We start from the raw sequence: 27,651 nt of genomic DNA on the forward strand, positions 1-27,651 counted from the left end.
AGGTCCAGTCGTGGCCTACTCTGGGGTTGCGGCGCTCATCTCACTTTATTGGCCAAGGGAGCCGGTGTACAGCTTCCGGGTCATGTGGCCAGCATGACTAAGCCGCTTCTGGCAAATCAGAGCAGCGCACGGAAACGCCGTTTACCTTCCCGCCGGAGTGGTACCTATTTATCTAATCTGATGTGCTTTTGAACTGCTAGGTTGGCAGGAGCAGGGACCGAGCAATGCTCTGTAACCTCTCTTAAGGAATCATTGATGTTTGCCATCCCCCTAGTAGCAATTTACTCCCCTCCCCCCAGGTCAGTGGCGTAGCCAGCCACTCGGGCACCTGGGGCGGTGCGTGCCCTGAGCCCATGGGCGGCATATAAACTACAACAACTATTATTATTATTATTATTATTATTATTATTATTATTATTATTATTATTCTCTCCCGCCTGTAATAATTGTCCAGCACCCACCACCGCCCCCTGCAGCTCCCCAGCAGTCTGTCAATTCTCCTTTGCCACCTGAGCCTACTGCCTCCGAAACCCCATTGAGAAGGCATGGCTCCAAACCGGACACGCACTTTCAGCCCCCCCTCCCTTTCTTAAAACTCGGCCGTTGCTGCTGCCACGCTCCCCTGCCCAGCCCGCAAGCGGCGCCACTCCCGGCGAGGCCTAGCCGCTTTTCCCAAGCGCAGGCCACGTCGCCTAGCAACCCCGCCGACGCGGCGAAGTTCGCTGCGCCGGAAGCGGAAGTAGTTCGGGCCCGTCGGGCCTGCCCCTCGCTGAGGGAGCCCGGCGGGAAAGGGCGGGGTTGGTTTGAACCGTTGGTTGCCTTTTGTCTGGTCTCCTTGCAGCCGCGCCGGTTCCCCGACTCTTCTCGGAGCTCGCGTCGTTCAGCCCCACTGAAATAAGGGGGGGGGGGGAGAGAGAGGGAGGCGCAGGTTTGTGAGGCCTGTGGGGGGGGTTAGGACACTCCCTCAGTTCACTGCACCCACCGCAGCCCCACTTCTGTGGCATCTCCTTGAAGCCTCGCCCTTGTGTGGGGAGGGGAAGTGGGGTTGTGCCAACCCCCCCTCTCTTTCTCTGCCAGGGGGCGAACCTTTGCCCAAAGCCTCGACGTCGTGGACTGCGCGAGGTAAACGGAGCTATGTTGTCATTTCTGGGCTTAAGGAGCTTGTTGCAGCCCTCCTCTGCACAGTTGCTTGGGAATAAATCCCATTTAATTGGAATGCGCTAATTTTCCGAGTAGGTATGCATAAGCCTGGGCATGGGCCAGTGCCGGATTAAGCCCCTAGGCAGTCGAAATCTTGCCCCCCCCCCCGTAAATTATCTCCTAATACTATATTTCATTTTTAAAGGTAATATGGTCCAGTCATGGCCAACTCTGAGGTTGCAGTGCTCATCTCGCTTTACTGGCCGAGGGAGCTGGCATACAGCTTCTGGGTCATGTGGCCAGCATGACTAAGCCGCTTCTGGCGAACCAGAGTAGCGCACAGAAACGCTGCTTACCTTCCCCGCTGGAGCAGTACCTACTTATCTACTTGCACTTTGACGTGCTTTCAAACTGCTAGGTTGGCAGGAGCAGGGACCGAGCAACGGGAGCTCACCCCGTTGCGGGGATTCGAACCGCCAACCTTCTAATCGGCAAGTCCTAGGCTCTGTGGTTTAACCCACAGTGCCACCTGCATCCCTTATTTCATTTTTACCAACCAACAATTTCAACAAACTGATTTCATTGCACAAAAACAAACCGTAGCCATTTGGATCCATTGTGGCCCCTGAAAGGCATGAGGGGGCCCTAGGCTGGTGCCTACGCTGCCTATTTGGTAATCCGGCTCTGGCTTTTGCACATTTACATTGGGGTGGTTTTTTTTGCCCCACTGAACTTGGGGGTGGGGTCGGGATGGGGGGGACCTTGGAATGAACGCGTTTATGGTGGGGTTAAAAAGGCAGCCATCCTATGTACACTGATCAAGGTCCCATTGAACTGTTAGGCATGTTTCTGCACAGGTGTGCCAAGGATTGCGCTTGCAGGGTCCTTGCCTTTCCACTGAAAATCCCATATCAACACTGCAATCCTGTGTGTGTGTCCCACTATTTTTGGTAAGCGTTACTAGGGCATAAGCGTGCACAGGATTACTGCCTGAGAGATTTGCTGTGGCCATGTCATATACACATCCTTGTAGGGTGGAGATAAACTACTCTGGCCGGCCTGATGATTTGTTAGTGGGAGAGAAACGGCAAAATAATGCAATTAGAATGATGTTTTTAAAGAGAACACTCAATTGGGTCAAAAAGCTGTAGCCAGATTGTTTACCTGGGTTGGTTATAGGAAGCATGCAACTCCAGTGGCGACTGGTTTGCTTGTGGGCACAATTTAAAGTGCTGGTTAGGATCCATAAAATCTTATTCGGCTTAGGTCAAGGATATCAGAAATACTGTAGTCCCTCATATAGACCTGCCAGGGCTGTGAGATCTTCAAGGGAGGCCCTTCCCATGCTCCCACCACCCTCACAGGCATACTTGTGGGACAGGGCCTTCTCAGTGTCTGCTCCCAGACTTTGGAACTCCCTTCCTAGAGAAGTTAGACTTGTCCTTCTCTGGCAAGTGAAGATGTGCTTGTTCTAACAGCCTTTTGGGAACTGAATGCTTTTAAGGAAAGGCAGGTGTTGTGTTTTTATTTGTGATGATCTGTATGTGATCTCGTATATACAGTGGTTTTTTTCTGGGGGGGACGCAGGGGTATGCATACCACTAAATATTTTGTGAATCTTTGTACCTTTGTCCATTTACTGTATTTATTTTCCCCGATTTGAACTATAAAATGGTGATTTTCTTGAGTCAAAACGAGAGTACCCCTAAACATCTTTTAGAAAAAAGCAGTGTGTGTGTGTTCTACTAGTGTTTAATTGTTTTTTAATTATTGCTTTAAAAAATACGTTTTTAGCTGTTTCTGTTTTAGCTGTAAGCCGCCTTAAGTCTCTGTCAGGGAAAAAGGTGGAATATAAAAAGATATAATAATGATAGTAGTGAAGTTTTTTTGAGGATAAATATCTGTGTTGACCTGTGCTGAAAAGCAATTTAGCTAAGCAAGTAAACTCAAAAGAGTAACAATGTACATGATGTCAAGGAAGTGTTTATCTTGTGTCTCTTGCCTATGATACATATTAATTGAATGTCAGTTCAATTTTAACCAGTGGAGGCATGCTTTCAAGTACATGACTGCAGCTTCTAGCTTGGCAAAGCAATGTTTATCTTAACAAATGCTGCACAAACTCCACATATAATTCTGATAGTTTTTTCGGTAGTATTACTGTTTGTCTTCTCCAAATTTTATTTAAACCCAAGAAGCCTGGTAACTGTAGCCAGTGTTCTGGGTGCATTTTGCAACAGGGAATTTCATTAGCGTGAGCAGTTTCTGAGGTCTGGGCACAGTACTGCGCCTAAGATTTCAGATTAAAACTGCAGCATGGAAGGAAAGGAGGACCCTTTTCTGCCTCCCTACTTCCAGCTACTCTCTGAAGACTGGAGAAAAGACCCACTTAAGAATATTAAGGGGTTGGGCAGGAAAAGGATTGGTCATGTGAAGAAAGAACATAATATTTTAGATTCAGGTAGGTAGCTGTGTTGGGTATCTGAAGAAGTGTGCATGCACACAAAAGCTCATACTAAGTACAAACTTAGTTGGTCTCTAAGGTGCTACTGGATATATATATATATATATATATATATGCTTTCGTAGATTTTCACGGGTACAGGAATGCAGGTTTTGGTGTCTTCGGGTGTCTTCCCGTGTAAGAGTCGGGGTGTCTGTGCGACGTTTCGACGAGGTCTCACTCGTCATCTTCAGGCTGGTGCTTTCGGCTTCTTGTTACTGGAACAGAGCAGAGTCTGGTGTTTGAGTTCCTATAAATACTGTTGAGGGGTGTGGTGTATAGGAACTCAAACACCAGACTCTGCTCTGTTCCAGTAACAAGAAGCCGAAAGCACCAGCCTGAAGATGACGAGTGAGACCTCGTCGAAACGTCGCACAGACACCCCGACTCTTACACGGGAAGACACCCGAAGACACCAAAACCTGCATATATATATATATATATATATAGTAGCTGCAGTTCATTCATTTTCAGCTTGGTATTGTTATATTAAAAAAAATGGCCATAACCTAGGTTTAAGGTGCCATTTACCTCCTAGCTTTCATATCTCAGTTTATCTGACTGTAGCTTCTCCCTCACATAGCTACAATTTCCAGCACCCTTATTAAACTACATTTCTCAGGGTTCTTGGGGTGTGTGTGTGTGTGTGTGTGTGAAATGTGCTTTAAATATGTTTTGTGTATGCTGCCACTGTTACCGGTTTTCAATCCAGATCCCTGCTAGCTAGGGATGATGGGAGTTGTAGTCCAACAACAGCTGGAGACCCAAGTTGAGGAAACTCTGATCCAGATGATGGACATGATATAAATCCCTGACAGCAGGTTCTTCTCTGGGGAGGGCCATTTTGAGAAGAGTATGAGGCAGGTAGTATCTCACTTCCATCTGTTTTAGATGTCAAGTTCTGTTGGCACACTACTACTTCCTACATTGCTCTTTAACATCTGCGTTGGCAATTTACATTGGACAATATTTGGCCCAGGCTGGGAGACCTGTTTGTTGAACTTTGCTGTGTATAAATAAAATATTATTTAAAATAAAAGATTGCATTGTGTTTTTTGCATTGTGTTTCCAGTTATCCTTTTAAACGCATCTATATTCCGATTGTTGAATGAGCAGAATGAGTGGTGAAGAAGAAACTTGGGAGAAACTGGATTCAGAATTTGATCACTATGTTGTGGATATGAAGCCTTATGTTTTGAAACTGCCTCACAAATCAGGTAAACATTGGAATGAAACGCTATCCGTAATATTTTATTTTTCCATTTTACAGTAGCACACTTAAACCAAATAAGATAAACATATTGCTCTTTAGTCTTGGCTTTGCTATATGATCAAGAACCATGATCATATAAATAAACTGAGTCCTAATTTATCTTATGGACTCATGGTATGTTGTGAATATTATGGTGGGGAGGGTGGAATGAATTTTTGTCTGAGTAATTTATCATATCAAAGCATTGCTTACAGTTGGATTGCTGTGTGTAGCATGCTTTATGTCTAGGCAGCTAGGACTATTCTAACAACTTTGTGCTTCTTGAGCAAAAGTAACAAAAATAATATATGCTGCTGATACTGAACTACCTCCCTTATACACAAAATACCCAGATCCCGGAGACATGGGCATAGTGATGGGGACGTTCAATTCATTGTGGAGGCTTCATGCAATGGAAGAGTCCAGGAATCCAGTCCTGTCACTTGCTTTTGAAAGGCTTTCAAGTACAGGGTCACAGTGCTGATGGCTGCCCAATTCCAGTAGCCCTGGAGCATAGGATTGTATCAAACTATTCTGCTCCACTTGCACAGCAGGCTTGCTGACTGATTGATTGAATTGATATACTGCCCTATACCTGGAGGTCTTGGTGCGGTTCACACAATAAAATCAAAATATGAAACCACAAAATACATAATCAAAATTAAAAAGCACAACCCAATAGCCGCCGCCCACAACTCACATTTTAAAAGTGCATAGGCTTCCTTAGCAGAACTTTACCCCTTTTCTCCCCTGCAGCCCACCCCACCCTCAAAATGGGGCAGATTTGGGGGCTGGATGGGCAGATGAGCAGAAGGGAGAGTTCTGTTTCGCAAGTAGAACTGTTCGCACAGTGTTTAATGCAACCCATAGGGAAGAAGCCTAGTGCAATATTCTTTGCTGGGTATAAAATTGGATTGAGGGATTAGTAAAATATATAAAATATGGTAAGTTAGGATTTGATGATGTGAACAGTTATTGTTGTTCCAAGAAAAGGGATACAGTCTCCCTGGCACTTGCACTGTGTATAGAGGGCAGGTGATGGTGTCTAGTGTCAGTTTAGTGAAGGAAGAGGAAATGATGGAATAAATGCTTTACCAAATTAAATACTGAAAAGTGCTACAAACGTGCATAATCATAACATTTGTTTTCATTGTTTATCTTTTAAGCATTTCTGTTAATACTGATTATTCAGGCTCATCCTTCTTAATGATGTAAATATACTTTTATATAAAGAATTCTGGTTATTTTATGATTAATCACATAGAGATAATGAATTTTTTTTAAAAAAGGATTTGTTGAGGATTATACCATTTTATAAAATTACAAATGATTTTTAAAAGCTTCCCTTCCTGATCTTACTTAAAAACAAATAAACACTATAGCAGTTAACTAATATCATTGCTATTAATAAATGAAAACAGTATTTTTATAAATTTAGAGATTACAGACAGAAAATGGATGTAATCTACAAAGTGTAAGTGCTTGATAAATATTTTTGATCAGTTTTTTAATCCTACTAGTGGTACATCTTGTTACAGAAAAACAACCAATGTAATGCCATGAGAGGTTGCTAAATTTACTCTTCTAGTTAAAATATTTTCACAAGTAGGCTCAGTACATTAGTAACAGGATGTGGTTTTTCATAAAGAGGATAGAAAATTGTTTCACTTCCTGAAGAACACACATGGCATTTTGGCCTTAATTCTGTAGAGGGAATATGTATTTTATCACTAAATTTAATACCTTGTTCTTAAAATGCTTTCATTTATTGTCTCCCAACACAGCCATGAAATATGTACAACATCACAAGAATTTGAAGGGGCATGCTTAGAAAAAAAATGTTGCTAAGGCTGTGGTGTGATTATACCACACTCTGATCCAAAGATTTAGATCCGTTTCATATACAGTATGAGAAAATCTATACATGAAATATGTATGATTTAGTGTATAAAAATTATAAAGGTGTATATTCAAACTTGTAATACACAAAATATACAGATGATTCACACATTACACTGAACACATTAGAAGTTTTTTCTCTAACGTATGTAAAAAATGCCCCATGTGGCAAACTTTAAATCTATAGAGGTGTATTCTGTGGTATTGCTCAGCTGACAGTAATACTGCCAGCAATTATTATTATTTTTTTGCATTCATGCACTAAATCTGCTTTCGTGTATCCCCTAACACCTTGGAACAGATTTATAATGTGTCTTTGTGCTGCAGGGAAAGGGTATTCCTAAAAATTACTTCTTGTAGCACTTATGCAAGCCTTACCATCAGCTGAATGATGCTTGAATAAAGCTCATAGCCTGTACTTCCTTCAAATTTATAAGTAGCTTTTACATGCAAATACATACGTTAAGGGTCAAACTACCAGTATCTGAGTGCTTCCTTGTGTTAATTAGTCTGTATAAGTGTAACAGTTTGTGCACTATTACTAACTTCGGAAACACAAGATTTCTTTTGAAGTTTATATTTTACAATAAAACATTTTCAGCTCGGCATAAATTTATTTATTGATAGAAAAGGTAAATGTTTAGACTGCTGTAATTTCAGCTTCTTACACTTGATTCATTCCACCCCCACCCTTCTCAGAACGTCAGAGATGTGCCCTTTGGATCAAAAAGCTTTGTGAGCCTTCAGGTGCGGGCGCAGGTACTGTTGGTAGGAAGAACCGGAACTTGTATGGAAAGCTGCTTCTACATATGCTGAAGAGAGGAGTGCTGGAGGGCCCCTTTACGCAGAAACCAGAAACAGGAACACTGAAAACTCTTCCTTCGTACATGGTAAATATGAAAGGATATTTGTTGTCATTGCATGAGCCTGAGGGCTTTTGATCCAGCAGGAGGCATCACTCTCACAAGAGGCGGCATGGTGTTTTTGGCACATCCCCCCTTGCCCTGTCCTAGGGGATCCTCTCTAGGGCAATATTTTGGGAGTGCCAGGGGATGGAGAATCAGCAAAAAGGGCTTCTTCCCATGGATGCCTCCCTCCAGTGCAGCTGTGCTAAGAACACTAAATGGATTTCACCCATAGTCAGCAAGTTAACGTACCTATTTTGTACAGTGGTATCTCAGGTTACATACGCTTCAGGTTACAGACTCCGCTAACCCAGAAATAGTGCTTCAGGTTAAGAACTTTGCTTCAGGATGAGAACAGAAATCGTGCTCCGGCGGCGCGGCAGCAGCGGGAGGCCCCATTAGCTAAAGTGGTGCTTCAGGTTAAGAACAGTTTCAGGTTAAGTACGGACCTCCAGAACGAATTAAGTACTTAACCCGAGGTACCACTGTATTTATGGCAATGCACACAGAGATCCTTTTGGGGTTGCAAACTGGACAAAATGGGATAAGTTTTTTTTAAAAAAATGCCTTTTATTTTTGCTATTGTTGCTTTTACTGTGCATAATAAAATACAATTAAGAGGTTTTTAAAAAACTACATATGGATACTGTTGTTCGGACTGCCTTACGTTATCACACTGCAGGCCATATCTGTTTTTGGAAACGCAAGTAGGGATGTGCCTCCTGATCTCAAAGCATTAGATACTTGGGCCTCATGCCATCCAGGGCTTTGTACACTGGTTCCAGCACTTTAAATGGGGTCCAGTTTCAATTTGTTTGTCTACCTGAACTATGGAACTCCTCAAAGTGCTTTACAACTTGAGCAATTTGAGAATCTATTCTGACATAAGCTAAGGCACAAGTACTCGGGTGTGTCACTGGGACACAGATGTATGGGGTAGTTGGTCTAAGTTGCTGGACAGTGTTGATGTTTGATGATAGCAAAATGCATGACCATTTATGAAGGTTTTATATTTCTGGCTCCTCAATATGTATATAGGAGATAATGCAGCGTGGTAAGAGTCTGTGAAACCAAGTGAGAAGTTTAATACAGAGTTGACCTTCAAAATAAATATGAAAAGGTTACTCCAGCTGAGTCTGACATAAATTTTTGATTTTTAAAAATGATACTAAGCAAATGGCAAAGATAGCCAAGAAGCTGATAAATTGTGTTAAACACAGTCAAGGATAAGTTAGAACTGAAAGTCAGATTTCTGAAAGGTTATCGCTTGCCTGAATATGTGTAGAAGTATTTTGGTGATAATACATCACTTCTGTTGCCTAGGTCCTGGAAACTCATAGTTTCTGAAGAGAAGCTAGGAGATGTTCCTGGAAACTTAAAAGCGTTTTTATTTTTTATTTTTTTAAATGTAGTCTATCTACTTTGATGAACCAAATTCAGCAAGAGTGTGGAGCAGCAGCCCAGAAGGTTTACCTGATTGGGTCATGGGAGAGCTGGGGCAAAGTGATTCTAAAATGGATGAATCCTGGAAGGTATCTTTTAGAGAGGAGTCTACTCTAGTAACCTCACCCCTTGGACACAGGTATGAAGTGCTTTGCTAATCTACATAAATATATCCAAAACGAGTAACACTGAAAAGAGACGCCTTTGAAGCATGTTAAAACATCACCTTGGCACTCATGCTAAGAAATTGTGCTTATAGTGTAAATAGCAGAGAAGGGCCATAAAAAGCCTGGCTTGCACATCACATTAAATTACAGTTGAAATAAACTGGTTTAATGTGAATGTTCATGCTGCTGATACCACTCCTTCCTCACACCTGCTGATAAACTAAGCCATGGTCTGTCTTTGTGTTATATCTGAACCTGGACTCGTGGTTTATTCCTTGGCTTACTGCGGTAACCCAAGATTTGTTTTTGGATTGCTGCTTATGGTTCATTTGGAGAGAAAGAAATCATGAGGCAGGGTCTGCACATAACATTAAGCCAGACCATGGCTTTGTTCCCCAGGGGCGTGGCAGTGGTGGTGAGGGACGAGCGAAGTGCTTATGATTTCAGCAGCATGCATGATAAGAATGAGGTTCCTGTCTGCCTCATTGGGGCTTTTAATGATCTAGTGGGCATGCAAAAACACGGTATTCTTTTTCTGCCCTCATTTGCTTATTCTAATTTTGTAAAGCTCTTTATGATTCTCAATGGCTACCCCAATATTTGTAAACCTATTCCTAGAGAGGTCTGCCTTATCACCCCCTTTCTCCCAATTCTTAAAATACTTTTTTATATACATTTAGAAAGCCTTTGGCCTGTCATATCACCCTGATTTTATTATTTATTTTTCTTCTTTAATGCGACCAATGTCTTTGGTTGACAATATAGCACTTGAGTGTACACGTGTTTCTGTGAAGGTCTTCCCTGGCGCCCACAGTGTACCCTCCTCCCACTGAAATTAGGCTTCAAAGAAATAATAATTTGCTGTATGCACAGTGGCAGTGTGTGTCATACCCATGGCAGTTTTCTGGTTTGCAAATGTGCCAATGGGCCCCAGAAACAAAGACGACCCACCATGCAATAATGAGTGGAATGGTTTGACAGTACTTATTTTGTAGATTAGTTTTGAGTCTTAATTTAAGCCTTAGACATGTTTGCATGTTTAGCTTTTGGATTTATAGCTGGAGCAGAGTTTAGTAATCCAACTCCTATTGCTTGCTGCATTGTTTTCTATTGTTGCTGTGTTGTTGTTTTTTAAGGCTGAGTGTATTTTTCTATTTTTTGTTAGCTTCTGTGGGCTCTACAGGAGGAAGTGTGGGGTATACAGTAATTACAGATAATTGTTACTTGTTGTAAATGAATTTGAGATCCTGCAAAAGGATAGCTGTTAAGGATCTTTTGATGTTGGAATTCGCTGTGCAACAGAATGATAGTTTTTGCTTTTAACTTAGCTGGTGCCTGTAAACTCGGCTGCACAACTTGCTTTAGAAATTAACTTCTGTTATGCTTTCTGTCTATGCACCTTATTTGAACTGGAGACCATAGTTCAGGTATAATGCTAAATAATGGTTTAGTACTACTGTAAACGGGACATGGGTGGCGCTGTGGTCTAAACCACTGAGCCTTTTGGGCTTGCTGATCAGAAGATTGGTGGTTCGAATCCCCACAACAGGGTGAGCTCCCATTGCTCTTTCCCAGCTCCTGCCAACCTAGCAGTTCAAAAGCATATCAATGCAAGTAGATAAATAGGTACCGCTGCAGCAGGAAGGTAAACGGCGTTTCCGTGTGCTCTGACACTCATCACGGTCCTCTGTGCACCAGTAGCAGTTTAGTTATGCTGGCCACATGACCTGGAAAGTTGTCTGTGGAAAACGCTGGCTCCCTCAACCTGAAAAAAGATGAGCGCTGCAGCCCATAGTCACCTTTGACTGGACTTAACCATCCAGGGGTCCTTTACCTTTACTGAGTACTACTGTGTGACAAAAGATTTCCCTTTGATTAAGCATAGTTTGACATTGTATCTGAACTGACAAACTGATGTACAGTATGCTTAAAATCAGAAGCTGAAGCTGGTTTGTAACCCTGTTTTGAAAGGCAAGTGCAAATAATTACAGTGGTACCTCGGGTTACATACGCTTCAGGTTACATATGCTTCAGATTACACACTCCGCTAACCCAGAAATAGTGCTTCAGGTTAAGAACTTTGCTTCAGGATAAGAACAGAAATTGGGGTCCGGCGGTGTGGCAGCAGTGGGAGGCCCCATTAGCTAAAGTGGTGCTTCAGGTTAAGAACAGTTTCAGGTTAAGAACGGACCTCCGGAACGAATTAAGTACTTAACCCGAGGTACCACTGTATTTGCCAATTTGGATATAATAGCAAATTCTGACTTCTGCAAAAGAGGAAGTAGCTATTTGGGAATATTATGTGAACATAAACTCATTGCTGTAGCTCTGAACCATGGTTTGCTGTTAGATATAACCCAGCCCAGAGTTTTCTTTGCAGCTGAATTTTTCAGAGAACTGAAAGAAATCTGTGTTGGACTGCATTTTAAAATGAGGGATGTAGCACCTTCCCTCAGTAAGACCCTACAGTCCTGGAAACATATATTGGTTACTCTTAACATTAAGAGTAAGGTAACTAAGAAGCATTGTGTGAACAAACTATTTGGCTGACTGCTACAGGAAATGCAAATATAAATTAGACAGTAGAGCCAAATAATTTTTAACCGCATTTCTCTATTTCTAGATCCATATCTATAACCTGGACACAGTCCTTGGATAACAGTTTGACTTTCTTTGCAAAAAGAACTGTAGATTTGTGCAGTGAACTTTCTAGCGTGGCAAATGTAGTACTTGTTTGAATGTAATTCCAGTTTGTTTTGTTGGAACAAAATGTTTTGATTACTTTGTTTAGAAGGGCATTTTTCTTACCCTGATTTTATTCCTGTGATCTAATTTAGCCTCCTGTGGAGATTATGGGTAAACATTTTTTTTTTTAAAGTGTAACTTTGACTTAGGGCAAGCAGTTTGGGTAGGTAGCTGAAGTCAGTGTTTACTGGTCATGACCTGATCCATCATGAGTAAATATACCCCCCTCAAGAAAAGACGAGTGTTTTTTATTTGTAATATTTCACACATGTGCTTTTTATGGTGAGTAATTTATTGAAACTTGGAGCTGAAGTCTAATGCTGCCTCAAATTTTATAGCTCCTTGTACTTTGAAAAATCACTTTAATCTTAAAAGCTGTCCCCCCTTTCAATATGTGTTTGATCATTGTTACTAAAAAAAATCTTTGATTAAAACCTTATTTGTGAAGCATTTCTAACAACATTTTACATTATGCTGTTTGTGTTCAAGGCTGCTTTTTATTATTAACGATGTAGAATCCGTAGCACCCTTTTCTTGAGGATGTATTAGAGAAATCATGAATGCTTCATAAATACATCAAACTTTTCCAACAGAACAGCCCATCTAGTCTCTTGAACTTTTAAAAATGTCCAACTTAACCTTTTTAGGAAGGCGAGCAGAGGGAGGAATGAGAGGTAGTAGAGGACTTCTCTAGGGTCCTTAACAGCTATCCTCTGTCTTGATTTTAATTTTATTGATTTTTTAGTCAGAGCTTTCCCTGGAAATGCTGTTTCCTTCATTCACTATGAGAGATTCCCATTTCAGAGTCAGAATGCCTTCCTTTGGTATGAATTGGGCTGCCCAAAGGCAGTGCTATTGATAATGAATAATATTTATAGTTTCATGCTTTCAACTACCCTGATCAGTAGCAAGTTTCAGTGGCAATCTTTATAGGAACAGCAGCCTTGAACAAAGTGAATATTGAGGACTTACGTACCATATTTTTCGTCTTATAGGGCGCACAGACCCATAGGACGGGCGCGCTAGGCTTGCGGACACCCGCCTGAAGCACGGGGCGCCCTCCGGAGGGCGCCCCATGCTTCGGGCTGCAGACTGCTGCCCGCAAGCCTTGTGAGCCCGCAGGAACTCCCGCCGGGCTCGCAAGGCTTGCAGATAGCTTCCTGAAGCCTGGAGAGTGAGAGGGGTCGGTGCGCACTGACCCCTCTCGCTCTCCAGGCTTCAGCGAAAGCCTGCATTTGCCCCATAGGACGCACACACATTTCCCCTTCATTTTTGGAGGGGGAAAAGTGCGTCCTATGGGGCGAAAAATACGGTATATGTTTCTAAAGAAACATATTTGGAGGGGGTGGGGTCAGCATGGGAATGGACAGGCACTCAGAAAAATAATCCCTTTCTTTAAGTGGAATTGATTCTCCCAATAGCCACGCAAAACTCTTTTTCTAGCTAGCAGTTTGGCACCACTGCATTCTAGCTGCTAATCATCTACCCCCACCCAGTCAGGTGGGTTGGGAAGCCGTAAAATCCACCAATACATACATTATACCAGTGTCCTAGGTGACATATTTGGCAGGACGAAACATATTTAGCTATTACAAAAATCATCTCACATTGCAAGACTGTCAAACTGTTTACGAGATTGGGTGAACCATTATTTTGGTTACTAATCTATACAATTCAGCAAGATGATACAGGACTTCTGAAATATGCAAGAAGGAAGGAATAGCTACATACACAGGAAGCAGTTTTTTTTAAAAAAAAATTAGCACAATGACTTGAATTGTTTTCTCATTATGCTCTAGAAATTGACCCACAACTGAAGCAGTAAAAAGTACAAACTATTTTTGGGATGGCTATTGCTGGTTTCTTGGTGTAAATTTCTGAAATTGTCAGCAGGTGGCGATCTTGGTCTGTAGAATAGACTAAAAGAGGTTCCTTATTTTTTTGCTAGCCAATTTTGGTAGGGTGGTCTCTGCAAGTATGTTATCTTGGTAGCTACTCTGTTTCCAACTGAATTAGTTTATTTCCTGAAAAGCTTTTCTTACAAGTTAAGGACTCGGAAGCACCAAACATTATTGATCAGAGGAGAAACAATCGTTTTGCTTCAGAAATGGTTGGATGGGTAGAGTTTAGTAGAAAAACTTCTCCTTCTTTTTAAAGGTCTTTATTGCATTTATTTACATAAGTCTGTACCAGGAATGGGAAATGGATTGCCTTCTGGATTAATAGGACTTCAGCTCCCATCAGCCCTGACTATTGACCATGCTGGCAGAGGCTGATGAGAGTTAGAGACACACTGGAGTGTCATAGGTTCCCCATCCCTGGGGAATATGAACATAGAAATACAGAAAGCCTACCTTGTAAACAAGTCAGATCATTGGCCCATCTAGCTTTTTATTGCCTACACATACTGACAGTGACGCTCTAGGACAGGTTTTCCCAAGCTTTGGTCTCCAGCTGTTTTTGGACTGCGAGCCTCATTGTTCCTGACTACTGGTCTTACTAGCTAGGGATGATGGGATTTTTTTTAAGAAATGGGGAAGTAGGGTGATTTAAGCAGTAAAGGCAGGTATGGCCTTTTTTGTTTTGTTTTTACAACTTTTCTTTCTTTCTTTCTTAAGATTTTTATTCCACTTTAAGTGATGTACTGTCATACCTCGGGTTGAAGTAGCTTCGGGTTGAGCGTTTTCGGGTTGCACTCCGCGGCGACCCGGAAGTAATGGAACACGTTACTTCCAGGTTTTGCCGCATGTGCAGACGCTCAAAATGACATCATGCGCGGAAGCGGCAAATCGTGGCACGCGCAGATGCGGGTTGCGTTCGCTTCAGGATGCGAATGGGGCTCCAGAACGGATCCCGTTCACATCCAGAGGTACCACCGTAGCTAGCCAGCCAACCATAGTCCCCTACAGTGCCCTGGATTGAATGACATGATGTCACAGGTAATGGAACATTGCTTAATGGCCTATGTTATAAACCAGCCACTCCCACTTTCTGGCTAGCAGGAGTGAGCCACCAGGGATTAGGTAGGGTTCTTCATCAAAAAATATCCCCATGACCACTTTAGGATCGCTTGACCAAGCAATAAACTTCCAACATGAAATGGAGCAAAATCCTAGCTAATATGCACCCATCTCAGCGGAATAAAATCTGCATGGGAAGTCTAATTGATTAGCATTAAAAAATGGTTCTTATAGCTAGCCCCTTTTTTTTGTAGCAGTACAGTTTATGGATGAAATATAACAAGATGTTATGTACATTTCTAGCATGTTTTAATAATTTGTTTAACAATTAGGAGAAAATAGAATGTTTAAAAATTTAAACATTAATGAAATATTAAACAGGATTTTTGTTTTTGTATTCATCCATTATTCAACCAAATAGGAAGTTTGCTTCCTAGGTTTTCTTCTGAAATGAAAAGCCTGCTATAGAGTGTATCAGATATGGCAGTTCTAAACTCTGTTCATCATTTATGATCACAGCAAGCTTGGGAAGGGAAGAGAACCCCTCTTTCTGTTTAGCTCCAAGATTCAGCGTGCCTGAGAGCTCCTTGCATGGTTCATAAGGTGGTCAGGCATTTTGGGAGCTGCACAAAAAAACATTGGCCAAATCCTGTCCTTACCTGTCTGACATGAAGTGCAGAGTGGGTGACAGCCTCATGGGTCAAATAGAGAAGTCTGATGTGCCAAGAGAGGTTTTCTACCCTGATCTAGAGATACAAAAAAATCACCTGAGGAGCTGAAGGTATCTTGCCTTGCCTCAGGGAACAGTATAGCCCTGTAAGATGTTAAAAGCAGTCTTGAACACAAAGTTCAAACCCCCATCACAGGCAGGAATGTCACTGTGAGAAATATTATCCCGGCAGAAAGTGCAAAAGTAGTAACAGCTACTAAAACACTGGTGTCAATTGGCAATGTGGTTATTCTTGAATTGGAGGCTGGGATATTGAAAGGAAAAGTCAGGAGCCAGCTGATGAAATTTGATGTTCGTTATTATGAAATCCTATTTTTAAACAGGGGAACTTCTGTGACGTTTCTCTTCCATGCAAATGATAAATGTTGATTCAAAAAGAAGCAAAGCATTAGGGTGTCGTCACAGCTAAGTATAATTTTCCATGGGCATTACAACTTGCCACATGGACTTGATGCTGGCCTGTAACTTGTGAATGCATAGTAAAATGTCACAGGTACAAGGTCTTGCTTTGGAGGCATTTATTTATGAAATCATTCATCAGTGAATTTTCACACGTAACAAATTGGTCACAGGTCATTTGTCAGGAAACCTTTTTCCCACTGTTTCCAATAAGTATTGCCATAGGACAACTTCCCATGAAACATTAGCCGTTTATGTATATTGCCACAGATGGGGAGAAGAGTGATACACACGTTTAAAGAAAACGCTTATCTATGGTAAAGGTAAAGGGACCCATGACAGTTAAATCCAGTCACGAACGACTCGGGTTGTGGCACTTATCTCGCTTTACAGGCCGAGGGAGCCGGCATTTGTCCGCAGACAGTTTTTCCAGGTCATATGGCCAGCATGACTAAACCGCTTCTAGCGCAATGGAACACTGAAACCAGAGCAGCGCACGGAAACGCCGTTTACCTTCCTGCCGGAGTGGTACCTATTAATCTACTTGCACTTTTGGCGTGTTTCGAACTGCTAGGTTGGCAGGAGCTGGGACTGAGCAACAGGAGTTCTCCCCATTGCGGGGATTTGAACCACCAACCTTTTGATTGGCAAGCTCAAGGCTCAGTGGTTTAGACCACAACGCCACCCGCGTCCCTAACTTATCTAAGTGTAACTTATCTAAGTTACACATAAATTATTGAGGTTGCTAAACTGTTACATTATTATTACAGTATTATTATTATTATTATTATTATTATTACTACCATCCTATACCTGGAGGTCTCAGGGCGGTTCACAGAATAAAATATAAAACCACAAAGTACATCATCAAAATAAAAACAACAACCCAATAACCCCCACTCCCCCCAAAAACCCACATTTTAAAAGGGCGCAGGACCCTCCTCACAACATTTAAAGTAAGACAATTAACAAACCTGGACAAGAGCCACCCGTTGGAAAGATCATGATCTCAGAAATGTCTGCAGCAATATTTATTGGCAACCAAATTGGCTGGCTGACTTTCTGATACAAAGACAAAAATAGCTTTGAAAAAGGGGAGGGGGATAGCTTTGGTTGTTGAGTAGATGTAACATATTCCTCTTCCGCAAGGGGAAGGCCTGTATCTAATGTTGCAAATGGATCCTCTTTGCTGAGTTTCATCTTATTTCTTCTTGGCGCTGTTTCCACCGCTGACGAGCTTCCACCAGGAGGTTGTTTGTCCATGCCAGAAAGCCACCATGACTTTCTGGATCAGCCTCTTGGTCAGAGCCTGTATATCTGTCAAGGTCTGGAAGGATGCTTGGATCACAGCTTTCAGAAACGAAATAACAAGAAAGGACTTCAACTTATATGCACATGTGGTGGGAATGCACAACCATTAAGGAATTTGGGAATAACATCTATAATGAATTTAAAAAGTTATTTAAGTTCTCATTTAAGAAAAAACCTGAAACCTTCCTTCTAGACTTAATGTCATCAGAAATCAAAAAAGATGTTAGACCACTTATTATGTACACGACAGTAGCAGCCAGGATCTTAATTGCAAGAAACTGGAAAAGTGATAAAACACCTACGATAAATGAGTGGCAGGTTCAAATGATAGATATCTGCAGTTGGCCATGATGACAGGGAGAGTCAGAGGATATCGAAAACCGAAAGTACAGAAAGAATGGAAAATCTTTAAAGAATACCTGCGAAACAATTGTAGTAATAAACATCTCCTAGCAGAACTAGAATGATTCTTGTAAAATAAGAAACATAATGCCTTTGGTATCTGATAAAAACAAAGTAATACAGTAATTTGGAACTGTGTGTAAAAGAACAATAGAACTAATAATACAATGAGTCTAATCGGAAGTTAAATGTGTTTATACTTTTTTCCAATTCTTTATTAATTTCCTTCTTTTTCTTTTTCTTTTCTCCCTCCCCCCCTTTCTGTCCCTTTCCTCCTCCTTTGGTTCTTTTTCTCTTTTCACTTTCTTCTTTTGGTCTCCTTTCTGATCTGCTAAGAAAGAGATAAAGTTAAACATGAAAAGTTGACTAATTTGAAGTGATGTTTTGTAGTTTGTTAACTATTGTTAAAGATGGCCAACTGTAATGAATTGATGCTTTAGTTATTGTTGATTTATTGTTATTGTTGAATCTTAAATAAAATTTATATTAAAAAAGCACTTAAACTACCAGTGGCATGCTTCTTGATTATTTTTGTAGGGAGGATCAAGGCAGTTAACAAATAGTTTAAGGTTAATTGGAATGAAATAGTATTAGCTAAGACATGAAATATTATGTAAAGAAGCTTGCAAATGTTTCATTGGTCACTATGGAATTACCTAGTATAATGTAATGTAGGAATATAATATCCCTGGATGTTCAAATGGCTGCAGGTGCTCCCCCCCCCCCTTTGTTTAATGGCTTTATCTTCTATAATGCAACATATTTTATGTTTTGTTTTAATTTCATATGGCCTTTTAGTACCCTTGTGATGGAAAGGCATGATATAAATAAACAAATGGTTTTTTGTAAATTGCTTTGGGATGCCTCATGGGAAGTGATATACAAATGAAATAAATAAACAATAGTTTTCAGTAAGCTCTAATTGGTTTTGTATCCCCCCCTCCCGCCTACAATAGGGAACAATATACATATAATGGGAAGCGAGCCCTAAAGTCCCGTTCTATGAGTCCACTTCATCTGCCAGAAGAGAACAACTTTACCTCAAAGACACCAGTAAGATTATTTTCTATTTGCAGTAAAAATTCTTGAATGGTCAGTTTGTATACTGAGACTCATGAACCGTACAGGCAAGAAAATTGTGATAAATAGGAGAAAAACTGACTAGGTATTCATACAGAAATGTTACATGCCTGCTCTGGCACAAGGATCCTGGCTTGCATTAAGCCAAAATTCCTCATTATGTCCTAACCAGTGGACTGTTTTAATGTCAGTTAACAAATCAGGAAAATAAGCCAGGATCTTCATGTTGAAGTACATGGCAAGGTGCAATGGAGATTGGCTTGTATTTCAAGATGAAGATCCTGGCTTATTTTACTGGTTTGTTAAATGACATTTCAACAGTGCTGGACTTGTGATGGGGAAAGGAAAAGGGGTGCTTATTCCTGGGTCCATAAACCGTGGTTTATGAAGCCAGAAATGGTGGTCTTACCTGGACCATTGCATTTTGACAGCGTGGGTTTTAAGGGAGTGTTTTCATCAGATATGGTAAATCATACAAGCTTTGTTTCCGAAATGGCCCACTTGTGAGAGAAGGCAATCACCAAGTGCCACCCTAATAATTTTCAAGGCTAGACTTGTGTATATTTGTAGTAGTTGCCTTCTACAGATTGCTGAGGAGTTGGGAAGATTCCTTTTGAAATTTTGTAGGCAAGTCACCAAAGACATGAATAACTGATTGGTTATGGGACTTTAGATGATTGACCATGTTATTGATTAACATATTGGGTACTCACTGTAGCTGCATGATATAGAAATACCAGCAGTCAAATACATTTTCATGGGGAGTAGTGGCATTAAACAGACACCGCTTGCTTTAAATTTATGGGACCTGGAGTAGACTGTTCAGAATAAAATGCAGTTCTCATTCCCGCCCCCGCCCCCCATATATTTATTTAGCCTGTAATCCAAAGCACATACTAGGGACTAAGTTTCAGTGAACATTGGGGGACTTTCTTGTATGTACGTATACAGTACGTAGGATTGCACTGTTAGTGGCTAATGTGTTGGGACTTCTGCTTGGCTTAATAAATTGCCTGAGCAACCTCAATATGTGATCCACCTTGAACTGGAGCTAGAAAATGAATTTCCTACACTGGCCAACATTTCCTTGTTAGAAATGATAAACTTTTTGCTTTGCTGTTTCTCCATGTTTGCTCCAGCTATAACATTTCATCTGAACATTTAATATTCCAGGAGGATCGTCACACACACAAAATGTCTTTGGATGACAGTGACCTTGAAGCTCGTCTCAACAGTTGGAATCTTGGGGTAAAATAAACATGCATTTCTTTGATTTGCTGGCTTTAGAAGAAAATGCATTTGTAATTTAGTCTCAACAGTTAGTATGGCAACTAAGTGTCTTTTTAGGCCTGGTTCACATGTCACATTAAACTATGGTTTAAAATAGTGGGACTGTGAAGTCCCTATTGTTCTTTTCGTCCATTCTTTTCTTTGGTTTGTTTCCTCCCCAGCCTGCCAAAGACTGGCTTTGCATTATATGTTTTCCTTAAACATACCATGAATTGCCAGCCCAGAACGAATCTTGGTTTCTGCTTGTGGTGTATTTTGGGGGTAATGAACCATGAGCCATGGTTTGTACATAATGCAAAGCAAGCCTCTGGTTAGTTTCCTCTCTGGTGTGCCAAAGAAAGGAGCAGGAGAGGAACACAATGGGGGCTTTCAAGCAGTGTGCACGAGGCATTAAGCCACAGCTTATCTTAAACATTTGGTTTAATATTATGCATCAGCCATAATGTTAGCATGGAAAGAAATTGGAACAAATCTTAAGAGGCTATGAAGATTCAGGTGGGTAGGCTATGAAGGTTATTGTTTTTGACACATTAAGGTGGGCTGAAACCAAGGCATCCCATTTGCTGAACAAATGATGCCATGGATTCATAACACTACAAGGGACGTCGTTAAGCTGAGTGAGAAAAAAGAAAATTCCTCCACCTTTAGAATATTTGCATAAGTAAATAAAGGGAGCCCAGCTGGATCAGGCAAAAGTCCATCTCATTCAATATCTTGCTTCCCAAGGCGTCTTAACAGATACCTCCTGGAAAATCCAGAAGCAAGGCATAAAGCCAAAGCTCTCTCACCTGCTATTGCTCCTCAAATTTGTTATTTGATCAGGATTTTAATGTCATTGGTCCTGGAAAATCAATGTAGCCATTTGTGCCATCTATCCTTCATAAATTTCTCCAGCCCGCTTTTAAAACAATGTAAGCTACTTGCCATTTTCAAATCTTACGGCAGCAAATTTCATACATTAATGTTGTGATGCATGAAAAAGACAAACACGCCCTGAATTTCCTGGCTATCAGTTTCCTAGCAGGGAGGCTCTCTCTAGCCATTCCTCCACACCATCCACTATTTTGCAAACTTTGGTTTCCTCCCCCTACCCAACACTTTTTCCAATCCGATAAGTTCCGATAACCCTTTTACTATAGGGAAGGGGTTTCAGCCTGATATTTTCAGGAGGAGTGGATGTGCTGGATCTGGTCAGGGTGGAAGGTATCCTGTTCCTGTTTTGCTTTTGCTTTATAAAATGTTTTCCATTCTTCTGACATTGGTGGAAGGGGAGAAGTGCTGGTGTAGTTTTGGCCTTTGGGGGGGCATGTCAGAGAAACAAAGGAACTGTGGATCCTGCAGATCCAAGGCCTCTCCCAATCTGCCTGTGACACACCCTTTTTTATCCTCTACTGCTATGGACATACAGTTCGTCTCTGCTGGCAGATCTTTCTGCTTCAATAATGGGTGTTTCTCTGGGGGCGCAATTGCTTTTCTGGTGGTGAGCCTCCCTCTCTGCTGGAGGAGCAGTACGTACCGGTACTTTACTTCAGTCACCCTTCAGCTGCTTGTTTTAGGAGTGCTCCCTAAGATCTGTATTTCAGTATTTTGATTTAAAGTGTATGCCCCCCCTGTTTAACAGCTTCTCATCTTATGATCAAAGAGTGTAATCAACCACTGTTTACAAAGGGGGGATTTGCCATTGACTTCATTAGGAAATGGACTGTTTCCCAGTATTCTTCAATAATATTTTTTTTTAATGTGTGTATGTTTACAATAACAGTAGAGTGTTTTTGTTAGGATCTAATGATGCATATGTGCATGCTTAAGCTTGTTTGTTGTAGTTCCTGAGATGTCTTGTTCTGAACATCATGCAGAGAGGCAAAATTTCTAGAATGTTTGAAGCTGTGGGCAATTCTGCCCTGCCACCCCAAAAACCTGATTTTTTGGTGGTGGTGGGGAGAAATATATGCAATGGTTACTCAAAGCTGAAATGCTTTAACAACATAATGTATTCTTTTATAACCTAGTTAGGACATAAAATTGTACTATTTGATGTTTAGGAAAATTAAATGAAAATGCCTTATGTTTGGTATATGCAAAATTGCTAATACCCAGTTGTAGTTTACTTTCTTTGTGAGTCTTGCCTAAGAGCTTTGTTCTCACCCGACTATTCATATTTTTCCTCCTTGGCTTTGGCACACACAACAGGTCTCTTGCAGTTTCTACTCCACCTTCTTCTGAACCTTTTTTTCTCCAGGAAGGCAGGACAATCAGCTACTTGTTTTACCATCAGTAGTAGGGTGTCTCCATCATAGTCATATGAGAGAGGTGTAAAAGTTGACTGCAAAGCCCAATGCAAGTATAAAAAGGCAATAGAAGCAGGATGCTTGTGTCCCATATCGCCAAACTAGAATAAAGGATAGTCCTCTTCGTGAAGATGGTAGCAACTCCTAAGTGCAGAAATATTGGATTTTAGCATTATATATGTCAGTATTATCATGCTCTAATGGTGTAAGATTGCCCTACATAAAACTTCAAAAGCATCATTTTCATTCTAAAAAAAATACTTCGTAGGAATTTTTCTACTGTTTTCTAAACTTTCTTTTTTTCTTTCTTTTTTAAATCCAAATAGTTTCCCTCAGGTTGTCATTTGCAAAGATCAGACTTAAAAAGACAGCAAGATTTCTAAATTTTGATGAAAATTTCTTAGGGGGTATAAAAAGGCGGAGAACCCCCAATATTTCCATTTCCCTTTGGCCTTCACATCTTCACTCACTTGGCCACAGGTTTTTGAGGAAGGAAGAAAACTCAGTTGACAAGCACATAAACACTCCATACTGGGTCTCTCGGTGACTCTTTCCTGATTTTAGGTCACCAGATGTTGTTGAACTGCAACTCTTGTCATTCTCAGCTGGAATGTCTAGTGATCAAATACGGCTGTGGTTCGACATTATTTGGAGACCCAAGATTGAGGAAGGCTGCTTTTGGCCTTGGCCTTGCATAAGTTACAGTGGAACCTCGGTTTCCAAACGAAATCCATTCTGGAAGCCCGTTTGGCTTCAGAAACGTTTGAAAATGGAAGCGTTTACCGGTACTTCCAGGTTTTTGGTGTTTGGTAACAGAAATGTACGAGAATGGAGACATTTGGGAACCGAGGTTCCACTGTAATGACATTTTGCGAAAATCCCATGCTGAAAGCATTAGCACTGGCTTGTTTGTTTCTTTGTTTTGAAGCACAGACAGCCTAAAAAATGTATGGCTCATATGTTTGCTTTTGTGTGTTACTGAGATGCAGATCAAGGAGACAATCAATGTATTTATTACAGTAAGATGAAAGGGATTGGCTGATAAAATGCACTAAATACTATATTAAACAGTGTGGGATATTCTCACACATTCATATTTGCATACAAATTTAGTGTTTTTCTATTGATCTTTTTAACAATTGATTCAAGTTCTCAAGACTGAAGCAAGTAGATGTGCCTCTTTGATTAGATAGGTAACCTAATTGGATTTTCTGCCTCCCCTTCTGGCTGGCTCTGCCTTTGACCTCATGGTTTCTGTCTCTTGGTCTGTTAATTGGCTGCGTTTTTCCATAGAACAGTGTTTCGTGAGGTTTTGTATAATTGCTGCTGTCCCTGGATAGCAATATGTTTCTTGTAGCACCAAAATGAGAATGATGCTCTTGAAAGAGTATGACAATATTTTCCGAGATGCGAGAACTTGGGAATCCAGTCCTGTTTTCATGTATTAGTTGTGCAGGTTGTAGCAGGATTAAGTGCTAGAAAGAACAGGACCCAAACACTTTTTACACTTGCGGAAGTAATAGTGATGACATTGCAAAAGATTAAGGCTTGGAGGCAGCTGAACAGTGAAGCCTAGATTTATGAGAAATTAATCTGATTACTTCGGATTAGTTACAGTTCAGACTTAGGGGGCACCAGCATGTACTCTGGTTCTACTGGTGGAGACTGATGTAGTGTCTATGTTAGGACAAGTCACAGATCAGTTGTCACAGAGGCACTTTTTGGGCAGCTTCCTCTTCAATATAACTTGCTGCCTGCACACACCCAATAAAAGCAAATGTGTTTATGACATATCTGTCTCTTGAGATAGAGGATAGTGACATGTTTTTAAGAGGCAAGTGCTTCCTGGAATTTTTTAGAAACAAAAAATGTGTTTTTTAAATGAATAGTGTAATGACCGAGTTTGGACCCATTATACTGAAAATCGGGTGTAGCCATACCAAAGTCACATTCGGTCCATCTTGATTCAGAATGGCACCTGGCATCCAGTCGTCAAGGGAAACCCCACAGCTTGAGAACCCTCATGCTGAATTTGGTGATGTTATTGAGACAGCCAAAGCTATGTCATAAAGCATGCAAAGTTAAACTGAAGTGATATTTTGGTTTGGCGTCTTGATTGAAAATGGGATCCAGTTTCCAAATGTGGGTGAAGACCAGTTTCCCCACTTTGGGAATCCTTTTCCTGAGTTTGGTGATATCGCAAGAGAACAAAGGGGAAAATGGACAGACAAACTATTCTATACAATGTATAGTAGTTCCACTAAATATTGGCATCTATTTGCAAAATGTTTCATCATTGATTAATCTAGTGAAAACGTGTATTTTAGTGTTTCCAAACCTTTAATAAGTATATTACCGTTATATTGTCGTCATGATTATGCTTGGTTCTCTTAGATTCAAGTTTCTTTAAACTGCGCTCTTTTTAGATTTCTCAAATATGAATGCACTGAATGGGGTATTCCCATGGAGAATGAGGTCCACTTGCACAACAAGACTCCCTCCCCAGAGCAGATTTAGGGGCTCAGGGTAGGAAAGGGGGGAAAGTCCCATTTAATTCAATAAGTTATAATTAACCATAAAATCAGAAAACTGACTTAAAACTCCTGTTGAAATAAAAAGGTCTGTGTTGCTTTATAGGTTTTTTTCAACTTTTATTTAATTTCTGTGCTGCTTAATATATTAAACACATCTCTAAGAGGTATGCAGAAAACTGAAGCCACAACAGACAACTTAAATAAAATATTACAAAAAAGGTTACGATAATGCAATGTTACTAATATATAAAAATCAGTATCAGTTCATTTTCCTTCTGACAGACCCTCCCTCTCAGCCTCCAGGTTCTCACACAGGGTCCCACAAACTCCCAGCTCACCCACAAAAGTCTCACAACAAGAAGAGTTCCTGGAAACAGCTGACATCACCATAGTCTCTCATACTAGACTTAATTTTTATGAGCAGGCACAAGGTGGATGATACTTCCTTAAGCTGCCCACAGCTGCGTTCCATTCAACTGCACTCTCCCCACCCACCCAGTTCCAGGTACAGCAAGTTTGTTGAGTTTCTCATTGGGTCCAAAGGATGGGGAAAAGGCCCCCTTCCACTCACAGCTCTTTATTTAACCTCTGCCCTCTCCTCCTCCTCTATCTTATTAGATGCTGATTTGCTGATTGCTGCCATGAGATATGCATGCATCACAGCCAAGAAGTTTTCTTTACTCAGCCTGATTAGGAATGAAAAACATGTTCCAGCTTGGCTATTAAGGGACCTCGCTAGCATGCCCTGCCTTAGACATTTTGATATTCAGTGTTGTACCGATGGACTTCACCTGTTGGTTCTTTTCCTCAGAGTGTAAATATGTTTCCCTCCTGTTCTCAAGTGTGCTGGTATTGTCCTATGATTTTATTCACAAATTATGGTTATATATCCTAATCATGTTTTGATACATTTTGAAAAGCAGTGGACATACGATCTTGACTAATTTTGCCTTTCGTAATTGAAACTCTAATAGAAGATTATTAGTGCCTCTTCCCAAGCTTTTATTAACATATCTCATTGATACAGGACCACTGCAGATTAGACTTCGTGGTCTAGAATTTAAATATGTAATGTGTAATAGAAAGGACTGACTGTCTACTGTTCTTTGGAGTTAAAATAGTCCTCTGTTGGCAAGCCTATACATACTTGGGCTGCAACTAGTTTTGTTATTTTGTGCGTTTATTTTAGTATCCCAGATCTTACTATTCTGGCTTGCAAATAATATTATGCTAAGTAGTGTTGAAATCTCTCTGTTAATCCTTTCTAGTGGGAGTGAAACTATGGATAGTTCCCAGCATCTGCTGTACCTTATGCTTAATAGCTACTTTTGCATGATGCTTTCACTAACGCAAGGCAAAGGGCAACACACCAAGATTCTGAATTTTGAACTTGGGCTGACTTGCCGGTTCAATTTGTATGTAAAAGAATCTGTCTGTGCTGTATGTGTACAACAAGTACAACATCTTCTTGACACCAGTCAACGGGGAAAGAATTAATCTCCACTCAAATACTGAACCAGTATGTGGATCCAGACTTATTGGAACAGACTTGTAGAAATCCATGTGGCTTAAGTTAGTTGTGATGAATTTCCTGTTCATTTCAATGGGTTTTCTCTAAGCATGCCTAAGTCTGGATTCAACTCAAAATTACTCATTATAAGGAATGGCAGAGGTTTAAATAAAGCAGGGATGGAGAGATACACAGGAAAAAGTGTCAATTTTAAACAATGGCAGGGATTTGAGTAGAGCAAGTAGGAAGTGACACAGGTCCTAGGTGGCAGTTTAAAACAAGGTTTGAGTACATCAAGAAGAGTTTGAAAAGGCCCTGTTGTGTTAGATATTTTTGTGTTATCACTTTTATTACTTCCTTTTAAAAATTGTTTGCTTATTTTCTTGATAAACAACCTCTGTGTTTCTCTATCCCCACTTTACTAGAACTTCTGTTGTTGTTTGTAACAGCCACTTTTTTTCTTTCAGTGCACCTCCCTTCTCACTGTACTCAAACGTCTCCCTCTTCTATTCCTCAGCTACTACATGTGAGAGGGATAAAGGATACGAAGCCCTCAAATATACCATAGCACCTTCACACAATGTGTTTCACTCCTGGTGCTGTGTATTGTCTTCAACATGAAGTTCAAGATTCAGTGTAGTAATTTAGAACATAATTTGTTAACAAGCATACAGTGGTACCTCGGGTTAAGTACTTCACCTTCAGAGGTGCACTCCATTGTCTCTCGAGAGAAACAAATGCCAACCATATGATGCCAGTATTATTCAGTTCTCTGTACAGTGGTACCTCGGGTTAAGTACTTAATTCGTACCGGAGGTCCGTTCTTAACCTGAAACTGTTCTTAACCTGAAGCACCACTTTAGCTAATGGAGCCTCCTGCTGCCGCCGCGCCGCTGGAGCACAATTTCTGTTCTCATCCTGATGCAAAGTTCTTAACCTGAGGTACTATTTTTGGGTTAGCGGAGTCTGTAACCTGAAGCGTATGTAACCTGAAGTATATGTAACCCGAGGTACCACTGTATATGTACAACATCCACCAGCTGAACCTACCGTTCTCTAACTGAACCAACAAACTTGCTGACTTGCCCTTAGT

At 40.9% G+C, this 27,651-nt stretch overlaps 1 protein-coding gene across 5 annotated transcripts in view; it reads left to right on the plus strand.

Moving 5' to 3' along the window:
* The first annotated feature begins 734 nt into the window (after positions 1-734).
* CEP112 (centrosomal protein 112) overlaps positions 735-27,651 on the plus strand; it is a 224,621-nt gene continuing 197,704 nt past the window's right edge. For 2 of the 5 annotated variants that reach the window (XR_014216733.1, XM_082212425.1), the window contains exons 1-6: positions 735-1,122; positions 4,716-4,860; positions 7,494-7,684; positions 9,112-9,281; positions 18,813-18,909; positions 20,110-20,184. Coding sequence is in view for 4 of the 5 variants with exons in the window: in XM_082212425.1 (XP_082068551.1) it covers positions 4,752-4,860; positions 7,494-7,684; positions 9,112-9,281; positions 18,813-18,909; positions 20,110-20,184 (642 nt within the window). In the remaining variant the exon portion in view is untranslated. The remainder of the gene's footprint in view (positions 1,123-4,715; positions 4,861-7,493; positions 7,685-9,111; positions 9,282-18,812; positions 18,910-20,109; positions 20,185-27,651) is intronic. The other 3 variants (XM_082212423.1, XM_082212424.1, XM_082212426.1) reach the window with 3 other exon arrangements.

This window comes from Podarcis vaucheri, assembly GCF_965113315.1.
Source record: "Podarcis vaucheri genome assembly, chromosome: 2".
Classification (NCBI taxonomy): Eukaryota; Metazoa; Chordata; class Lepidosauria; order Squamata; family Lacertidae; genus Podarcis; species Podarcis vaucheri.